Raw genomic sequence first — 10616 nt, forward strand, 5'->3', positions numbered from 1 at the left:
TAAACTTCGTTTGGGCACTGCACAAAGTATCTGAATGCTTACTTTAAAACCCCATAGCGCTGTTAAGCACAAGTAATAAACTTGTTTCTTACTCCCGTGTGTCTCAAGCCGTAAATTTACCCTAAATGTTTATAATTTGTTGTTTATACATGTGTCCTTTCCGCAATAATTTTATTAAAATTATATTGGTGCTAGTTAAGAATAAAAGATGATTTTTGCCGGTTTCTTTCCTTTATGTAAACAGAGCAGTTTGTTACCCGCTCTTATTTCATCGAGACCAGGATAAAAATCAACAAGTAATAATCCTCTGTAAAAGATTGCCCTAGTTTAATAATGAAAGTTTAGTAAGTCTCCTTGGATGAACTAGAAATCATAGAATAAAGAAAGTTTCTGACCGGGCAGATGTTTCCTACACGAAATTTAGATTTTTATTTTCGTTTGTCAGAATATAAAAATTATAGCTAGGTGAACGTTTCTTTTAGTTTTCAAATAAATGACTAATTATTAAGTTAACGAGGCGCAGTTCTTGGATTGAAGAAACTTTATTGAACATTCGCACGTTTGCTTTACCATAATTTCAAAGTTTTGTCTCAAAAAATTGTTCAGTTGTTCTTGTGTTTAATATACATTTTGGTCCTAAATGAGGGGCACCTCTCTATGTTTCGCCTAGTTTTTTTTTCCTCAATATCAAACTGAGACCGTTTTAATTAACCTTGTTCGCAGTGAGTTCGATGCCATGAATTGGTGCCTTTCCCACGCTTAATATACCATCAATTCCTAGGTTCCCATCAGGCTTCGTTGTAGTCACTATCAGCAGCCGCCCCAGTAGGAAATCTTTACAACCAAAAAGAAGTGACCTTCTCGCAAAACACATGGAGTTAGTTTATTTACCCGAACAATGAACCTTGGAACAAAGGGAAAGCTCTGATGTATCACGCCATTCGTAGCATGTACCTTCAGTTGTTGAATACAAAGCTTTGGATCTTTTCCTTATTGAACTGAAAAACAAACGGACGATCGACATTTTGATTTAATTATTTTTCGCGTCCGACTGCTAAGCTTGATCTTATACTCATACAAAACCGTTACGCCGAGAAACACGTCACAGTTATTTAACTTTTTAGTTACAACTGTTCTGTTTGTTAGTTTAAATCACAATAACTCGTAAAAACTTGTTAAAGTTGATATATTTCTTATCGCAGAAGAGGTCTGGCCTTAATTCGCGTTTAATTGTTCGTTTCTCTTATGTTCTAGAACTGTGTGGTGAAGTGTCTTTTTATAGAGGTTAGAAGCTTTCCGTTTTATTTCCGCAAACCACGTCGGTTTAGATTCAGTAATGTTTGTTTGTTTGCAAGCACTATTAACGGTCCATTATCTATTACACAAATCCGCTTCTTCTATTGAAGCAAATGCATTTAAAGGAGAACTGAAATGTTACCGCGAATCTGTCGACTCCCTCTCGCAATGTAAAAAATAAATCAGACATGCTCTAATGAAAAAGGTAACCACGGCAGATTTTTTATTCAGGCACCTCCAACAGTGCGGCAGGAAATACATCTCGGAACGTTGACATAAGATATTCAGAAGTGGACTGGAAAGAACAAAAAGCTAACTCCTTACTAATCACGAATTATAGTTCTTTTGAAGACAGTATGGGTTACTTGTGCATTGAGTATATTGTTCGATTGTGTCTCCCGCGTGTACTATCGCTTAAAAGGCGGAGCCACAACGACCTTTTGGACCAAGTTATTGGTTGCGAATTTAGCACCTCTTTGAAGCCAACAATAAAACATAGATTATTAACACAAACACTAAACACAATAAGGAACCGCACGACCAACCCCGACGGCTCTTTCATTTCACAGCACTTTGTTTGCAGGCGGAGGTTCTGATTGGTTCACGATGAAAAATGGTACACCACCGTATCAATTACTGTGCTTGGTTAACAGTATATCATGAATACTGACAACAAATTAAGAGCGCCGCTAACATAGACGACAGTCAGTCAGCTCCGGTCGTGTACTGTAGAATCGGTGGTATAAACGCACAGATCGACCGTCGACTGCAAGAATTCTGTACAGAGCTTGGTACAAGAACCAATTCAAGCCACATTAAAATGAAAGATAACAGTGATCAAGATTATCAAGAGCTGTGTTCTAAAGAAGCGCTGAACAGCTCGGAGGAAAAGATTTTCAAACACCAAGATGGCAAAGCAGCAGCAAGTCCTGCGAAGGATGGTGAAGAAGACAAAGAAGCCGGGCATGTGAAGGAAGATGGGCCAATGGCGAAGAATGAAGGCAAAGATGGGGAAGAGAAAAAATGCGAGAAGCCGCCATTTTCGTATAATGCCCTCATAATGATGGCAATTCGTGGGTCGCCCGAGAAGAGACTAACCCTAAGTGGTATCTATGATTTCATAATGAAGGTTGGTACACTTGATTCATCTTAAGCACCTACAACTAACATTAATCAATTTTTCTCGCCGTAATTGTTGGATTCGTTAACGCGCACCGTGGTATTTATCTCTTAGAGCCTTCAATTGAAATCAAAATCAAAACGAAAGCTTAAAATTTGAAACCTAAACGGTTCTACTTATGATTCTTTATACAGAATTTTCCCTACTACTGTAACAACAAGCAAGGCTGGCAGAACTCCATTAGACACAACCTATCACTGAACAAATGCTTCGTCAAGATTCCCCGTCATTATGACGACCCTGGGAAAGGGAACTATTGGATGTTGGATCCCAGTGCTGACGATGTGGTTATCGGCGGAACGACAGGCAAACTAAAACGACGAAATCCGCCTTCCTCTAGAAACCGCGTGGCGCTGAAACGCCAGCAAAGAATCTCTCCAGTACCAGGCTATGCACTTGACCCTTCACAAGTAGGCTTCTACTCTGGTTTCTGGCCTCATCCACCCTCTATGTTCCCGGCACCTTTGTCGCCTCAAATGAGAAGACACAGCTTAGTGGGAATGTCTTGCACCATGAACTGCAGCTCGTCCCTCCCACATCCAACACCGGTTCTTCCACACCCAACCCCCAGTGCCAGATGCCTCGTCCCCTCATCACCAGAGATGGCCTTCCCAAGTCATTGCCACGGGTTTGGATTTCTGCAGCCCTCTTGCCCACAAACAGGCCTTTTCTCTCTCGGCCACCCACGCTCCCCACTGGAATCACAATGGCCAACTTCGATGCCATCATCTCCATTTCTACAAGACAGGTTTATGGTGAACAATGATTCGATATTTCAGTCTGCGTTCAGTACAGTACCTAAGCTAACGTTCGGTACTCCCACATTAAGATCTAACTTCCCTTTCTTAAAAGAGAGCGCTTCCCAAGTTTCGCGCACGCGTTTTCTTTCGGATTGCAAATGAACGTTGGAGGTTTTAGTGAAATAGAAATGATTATTTAAGTTTAGAGACAAGTATAAATATCACACAAGAAAAAATGGATTGTGTTTTGTAAATATGTATTTGAAGTTAGGGTTGCCGGCAACAGTGGACATATTAATTCCAATTAACTGACTCGAGGTCAAATAGTTGTATTGGTTTATCCACTTTGTTAGCTCTATTTTCGTTAATTAAGTGCAACTTTGCGTTATCATTAATACCACGTTGAAGCCCACGAGCAAAATACCAGTTAAAGAAAATTATTTTACACATCAATGACGACCAGACGACCAGATAGTGCAAATTTTCGCTACTTTACTCTGTTAGTTGGCACGTCTTTCCGTGAATGTAAGCAAATAACAAATAATTATTTATGGCCGCAATGTGTCTGCGTAATTCAATTACCGCATTAAAAATTTAACGATAGTTTTTTTTGTCTATGTATGTGAGTTTTAACTGTTTGCCAACGAATTACAGTCCATTCAATAAACTCTCCAGTGATAAAAATCCACGGATTAAACACACGCCTTAGCACACGCCATAAACAGTACCAGAACAAGATTTTTTGTCAGTAATATTACTGAATTTTGTTGACCATTTAGCCTCACAAAACTTTACAACGCCAAGAAGCCATTTTACATTTTGTGATTACAGTCTTTTAATATTGTTACTGTCGAAAGTGATTTTCATCTGCTATACAAAACTAATTTCTTGCTATATTAACTAATAAGATAAATTCTTGAAGAAGAAACAGCAGTTGTTTGATGAATTGATTTGGTCGCGAACTCGCCTCTCAGTTGTCGTTTTACATTTAGTGGCGTTAAATGTATTTTTCTCTGCCCCTATTCTAGCAGAGTCTGTTAATTGCTGGAAGCAATTAGCAGAAAATGTACTCTGTAAAGCTTTGCTGAGCGTAATTAGCACCTTCAAGTGCAGCTTATCAACGCTTTATTTTAATGACCACTCGGCAAAGTCCACATGCAATAAATCACAGTGTCTCACAGAAGCTGCCAAATCTTCGTGTTGTTAACCCGTCTTTTAAGAAGTTTTGTGCCTGCAGCTCCAAGAGGTCGAGTGTGAACGAGTTCACTTTTTCTCGATAACCCTGTGGAGTTATTTGTTTGCGAAACGGACAATGGCCCAGCGTGGAAGACATATGAGCTGCGACTTAGTCACATTCATATGCTAATTTACCCTGAGAGCGTTTTTACACACACTTCAATGGCTAAAACAAATAACATAATGGCTGGAGTCCTGTAGTGTTCTTTTAGTTCGCAGAGTTCATTATTTAGTTAGTCTTCCATTGTTTGAGCACTGTGGGCCCCCCTTTGTTTACCGAGCTCTTCGACGTGTGTTGTGTAACATTGGGGAGGCCTATTTACAACATGTATGAGCCCAACTACAGAGTAATTTTCTTAATTAAGACATCCCCCATCCATAATGCCTGCAGTAATGTTTTGTGTCTTCGCTTTTTGTATAAATAGCAAATTCACATCGAAGTAAACAACTGGCATTTTGGAGAGTCAATCTCCAAATGGACTGTTGAAAGATGACAATTTTCGCAGACTTTTTCAGTTAAACAATACTTTCAATGCCCGCGTGGGTCAGTAACTTTTAAAAACGTCTAAGCATTACTGCTCTAAAGTTATTTTTTTAACACTCGATCAATCAAGCATATGGTAGCAACTAGGAGTCAACAAACCAAGACTAAACAAAAGCGCCAATTGGCCTTAACATTGAAAAGTGGCCGTAAAATAAATTGGCCAATCGCACGATGCTGTAGCTATCAGCATCCTGATTGCTCGTCTATTCAACTTAAAAGCAAGTTAACACGTACAAAGTGCCTTTATCTTTTGTTAAAATACATGATCCTTGTTGAAAATAATTATAGTAAAGTTATTCCTTAAGGCAATCCTAGAACGGCTAACATAAACAGTTGGATTGACAATCATGACTGCAAAACAAACTTAGTTACTGAGTTTGAGGTTAAATTCGGCTCACACCCGGCTTCGCAAAACCAAGCCTTTCCTTCCTCTTTTCGTAGTGCCGCCTGACTCTGTCAAGATGTTATATGTAACGTTGCTTTTACTGCCGCTTACTTTTGCTTCTGAGCAGGTAGCTATAGAAGTGTTGGGGCCTTCCAGGTCCTTCCAGGTCCTCGTCATATCTACCCTCTATGCTACACTAGCCCCGTTTGAACGAGTCCTTTTTACAGTATGTACCATTCACGCATAACGAGCATAGCATGGCTATCCGCCGGCTGGGGCAAATAGAAAGCCGTGTTTCCTTGACCGTCTAAAGTGAAGTGAAAGTGAAGTGAAACTTGGGCTTGTCTCGAGGCTAATTAAATCGTTCCCCTTTGCGCAAACATTCACACCCATGCTTGGGTTCGTGGCCAAACGAGGCGCAATTGTTTGTTTAAACTGTGCACCTCATACAAAAGCAGGGATTCCCGCTGAAGCGCCTAGATCCGAAAGATCACGGAACATGGTTTTTGTGTCTTTTGTAAAAAAAGACTGTCATTTCACCTGTGCAAAGCGTTATGCCGAGAATTGTTCACCAGTTCTAAACACTTTTAAATATTTTCGTATCTGTTTCCTTCAAACATTCGAGTTTTAACAATGTTCGTGTTTGCACTGTTAGTAAGTTATCTCGGCGGGGAGGTAGCTATATATACAGCAAGCTTGATCATCGCGCGTTTTGAAAACACAACAATACTCCTGGCATGTAGGCTCTGCGTGTTGCCCTTGTTAACGCACGTTGATGGAGAGCTCAATTTCCGGTCAATTTGACTTATTTTAGATGCATATCCCTTCCGTAGAATTAATACTTCTATCTCTAAATACTTATGGATAACTGATGACGAGTTTTAGATAAGGACGAGCTGAAAAGGAGAAGAAAAAATTTGTACAGCTGGGCATCTGGTGAGAGAATTGGTTTACGTGGGGGCGCCAGCGACAGCAGGGCAGAATGACGCAATGAGGAAACTATCCACACGCTATGCTGATATGAAATAAAGTGGTATATTTAAATAAGGTGTAATATGTTTTGATTCATTATTCAAACTATCAGCCGTTTTTTAGCGCAGTCTGAGATCGCTGTTGGATAGAAATCTGGCAGTTATTCCTAGAGTTTTGTTCACAGCTGGTTTTCATGAAAGCGTAAAAGACAATTGCAAAGAAGGTAAACTACCTTCTTGTGCCCGCATTTTTAAGAATTAAGTGACAATTGAGAAATTTAGATCAGGTACATAAATGTTCTTATAATAAACAGATGTTCTGGGCATTAACGATGATGCATTTAATGGCTGTAGAATTTTCAGGGGAAGAAAAATATGTAACTAAAGATATGACATAAACTAAAGTAATTTTAGCAGCAGTTTTTCTGTAGCATTGTTTAGTAACGCAGCCCTTTCATCAGCGTTAAATGTTTTAAATGATATACGCGATGTGCGGCAAACTTGTCCGCAAGTTTGCTTTATTTCTTCAAGAAGACACGTTCTCACAACCCCGGAAAAATTAGGTCAAAGTTATTCGAGGGGGAGTTAAAAAGTTAAGCGCAAAGGAAACTTGGTTTAAGTCGATGAACTAGAGTTTTCTGGTCTTTTCTAGTATTCAAAGACCAAGGTAAAAAAAATTATATATATATATCGACCGTTATGATCACGGTCTGTTAAAAGCGCCTAGAAAAAGAATCTAATGAAGGGAAAAATTTTGCATTGTGATCAAAAGAAAATATTTAAGATCATTCCAGAAACAACGGCATACGTCCTGCCTCGCATTTTGTTCGCCTCAAGTACTCCCCGGGATTTTGGACTATGTATCGGCAGGATGTAGAAAAATACTTTTAAGAACTCCACAACCAATACAATGTAGAGCAATTTTTCGCTGTTGACCATGGCATTTGTGCACTTTGTTCTTCGCAATAACAGCTCGAGATAACAATTATTGGGGCATAGAAACATGAAATACTGAGGAGCCAAATGATTTATTTCATAGCTAGCCACATTCTACTCTAGTAATATCTTGTAGCTTTGAATGAACAGAGCACAGTCACCTTAATTTTGTTATGAAAGTCAGTTTTACGGGACTCTAAGATGCCCGTAATGACTCCATTTTGTCGCACGAACGTCTCTTAGATGAGTTAAGTAAAGCATAGAATTTTAGGTGGGCAAACAAAATGAAGATTCCATGGCAGAAAAAACTGAACATTTCAAAGCACTCGTTCAATTGAAAATTGACGATTCCTCAGCCATTGCTGATCATACGAAAACCACTGGTCTTAACATAAAATGGGATCATATTGACATTGCAGTTTGCGTCCTGCTAAACTGACTTTCATCTTATTTCCTTTTGTATAGCATTCTTCTACACGTAGTAAAGTTTATTTGACCTCAATGATTTCGATTTTTATTATAGTTGAGCAAATGTAATAATTATGACAACCTTTTTTTAGGAGTTCACGTGAATTGAATCGAAGGAAAATTGCTGTCTTTCTTCTTTGTGCTAAAGCTCAGCGAAGAAGCAAAACAACAATTAAGGTTACCACGATTTCAAACAGTGCAAAGGTCCAACGTAGGACTATAATTAAAATACTACTGTTTTTACCTCATTCTACGTTTTACGTGACCCAATATTAACCTCCCTTGCGATCTATTGTCAAAATTAATGAAAGCTGTTGTTTACTCTTACATTTCTGCTTTTAACTATAAATTATACGGGCAACTACTTCTACAAATTTCGAATCCTTTGAATACTGTTGCGTAAATTATTATTTCACTGTTTGCCTTCAACGGTACATTATCATTATCATTATCACGTCGATAATTTTGACATCCATAAATGAAATTTATTAATTTTTAAAACACACATTAAGCTTGACCTATTGAATGCGAAAATCGTGGTCCAAACAAATAGTTATTATTTGTAATAGCTTCCTTTGATTCCAAACTTTTTGTCTTTTTAAGTTAGTTCATTACTTTAGCTATGTAATCAGTGCGAGCTTCTTTGCAGAAGCGCTGTTTTCTTTTGTTTCCTTACGTACTGCAATAGTACCTGTGCTTTCAAAAACACTGGACTACAATACTTTTGTGCAGTACTGTAATCGTTCTTTTTCTACGCGAGTTTACAAACAACTGCCATATTTTATTTTGCCTTATATAAAACCTTGCCCATGGTTACGGTCGAAACAAAAAATATTTGCTTCTCAAATATTTCCATTTTATTTTGAAAACTAAACGAAAAACGTTCAAACCACGCCTTTTGTCAGCAGGTACGAAAAAGAACACTGTTTATTTGAATCTTCTCACGGGTGATCGAATTTAAGAATTGTTTGTTCGGGCACACTGAACGTAATTATTTTTTTCTGTTTTTCGCAGCTCCGTGCTATCAGGTCAGTTGGATGTTTAGCTAGATCTTTGATTTGGTTCACGTAGAATATTGCGAGTTTTTCAAAACGTTAGTTTAGTTCAATTATTTATTAACGACATGTCAAATTTGCAGATGCTTTGTATCTTGTTTATAGCTGTTTGTCAGGATTATCACTTATTATCAGCATGTGCTGTTTATAGATTTCACTTAAACCGAATTTTCTTAAACTGCGAGAGACCGCAAATATTGTTTTCATGAAAACACCTCCTGTTCAAATCCCTTTTCACGCTGAGAAAATTTTACTAAAATCGACTTCGATTTATAAATCTTGAATCGTACTGAAACCAGCCTAAATATTGAGATATACATTCTCGGTCAATATAAGCTTTTGATCGAAAAATGGCGTCCGATGTTAGCAAAACTTGAAAGAAAATCCTTGTGACGAGTTTTGCTTTTAAAATATTCTTCTCAACCTTGGTTTAACTGAAGTACGGCTGTCATTTCTCAATTAAAGATAAGGTCTGTACAAGGCTCGAGTTTGTGCAGTAGACATGAATTACAAAAGAGGGCTCAGAGCTTTCAGGGCGCTCCAATCGTGGATGAAAGCCGCATTCAAAATCACTAGCAGGCACCTGCTAGCCTCACGGTGCTAAGTTCTCTTAAGTCTTGCAAACCTAGCTGATTGAGACAAGGGCTCGAATAGTAGCTACTGGTAATTGAAGTATTTCGATGAAACCAGGCAGAGCCTAAAATTCGTACATTTTCACAGATCGACGCCCTTCGCGTTTACTTAATTTAGCAGTGTCACTTTGCTGGAATGGTACACTGAAAAACCAAAATAAAACACTCCAATCGGAGTAAAAAAGCCACTAGACGAGAATACAGATCACCATATACTAACGTTTTAGGATTTTTTTCGATACACCATCTTACTTGGCAGGTTGTCTTTGCCTAACCAGTTAACACATCCCACAAAACGCTACTGAAGTGCTGTTTTCTTTGGTAGAATTCAATTGTTTTCCCCGTTAATGAAGTATTCTTCTCTATGTCTGCAGCTGTTGGCTAAGCAGGTGTTATACCACTCCGTTTTAGTTCAAGATTTCATTCTATTCATGTCAAGGCTAATTAAGGGCCCCATTATCGAAGACCATGGGATTTGTCTTCCCAGTCTTGTTGTCTGTGTTGGAAGTGATATCGTAACTGGCTCACATATGATATCTAATGAAGCTAAAGTACTCTAGATCTTACATTACAAGTACAAAAACCCTGAAATATATTAAGTTATACCGTCGGTGTATACGAACGTGTTTAATCTCTCTCAAGTATAATTCAACCTTAATTAGCCCTATGGATGAAGTTTTTCCTTGCTAATTGGTGATAATTAGCCCTTTGGGATAAATACCTTCCTGAAGCTCTTTACTCTATACAACCGACGTACAAGTTTTCATTAAGACAAATCCTGGCGTTTTGTGAATCACATATTTGGTAAAGCTGTGCTTGTCATGACGTTTGAAGATGTTTTTCTTTACTTCTTTCATGAAACACGCCAGATGTTTCTCGTTTTTGGAATGTAGCTCTCCTAAAGGAGAATCTTTTTAGCTCATGTGAACTGAGTGTGTCATATGCAAATTTCAAATTTGTTTTTATTTATTTAGTTTCTTTTTTCCAGTGAAAATCAGTCAGTTGTAAAATATGGTAAGGCAAAATTTTTACGTGAGACTAAACAGGGTATATTTTCAGTGCTTTGTGAAAAAGTTATTTACATTTTTCCTACGGCAAATATTTATGTGCATGTACAAAAACACATTAACTAGACTTTCCAGCATAAAAGGCGCTTATTTCTGTTGTGATTTC

The 10616-nt window shown here is 38.2% G+C and overlaps 1 protein-coding gene across 1 annotated transcript; it reads left to right on the forward strand.

The window, feature by feature from the left end:
• The first annotated feature begins 1547 nt into the window (after window positions 1–1547).
• Window positions 1548–3378, forward strand: LOC145484133 (uncharacterized). Its single transcript, XM_081462764.1, has 2 exons — window positions 1548–2425; window positions 2611–3378. Exons 1-2 carry the CDS (start codon window positions 2117–2119, stop codon window positions 3376–3378), a joined length of 1077 nt encoding a protein of 358 aa, XP_081318890.1. The 5' UTR covers window positions 1548–2116.
• The last annotated feature ends 7238 nt before the right edge of the window (window positions 3379–10616 follow it).

Source organism: Orbicella franksi, chromosome 4, assembly GCF_964199315.1.
Source record: "Orbicella franksi chromosome 4, jaOrbFran1.1, whole genome shotgun sequence".
Taxonomy (NCBI): domain Eukaryota; kingdom Metazoa; phylum Cnidaria; class Anthozoa; order Scleractinia; family Merulinidae; genus Orbicella; species Orbicella franksi.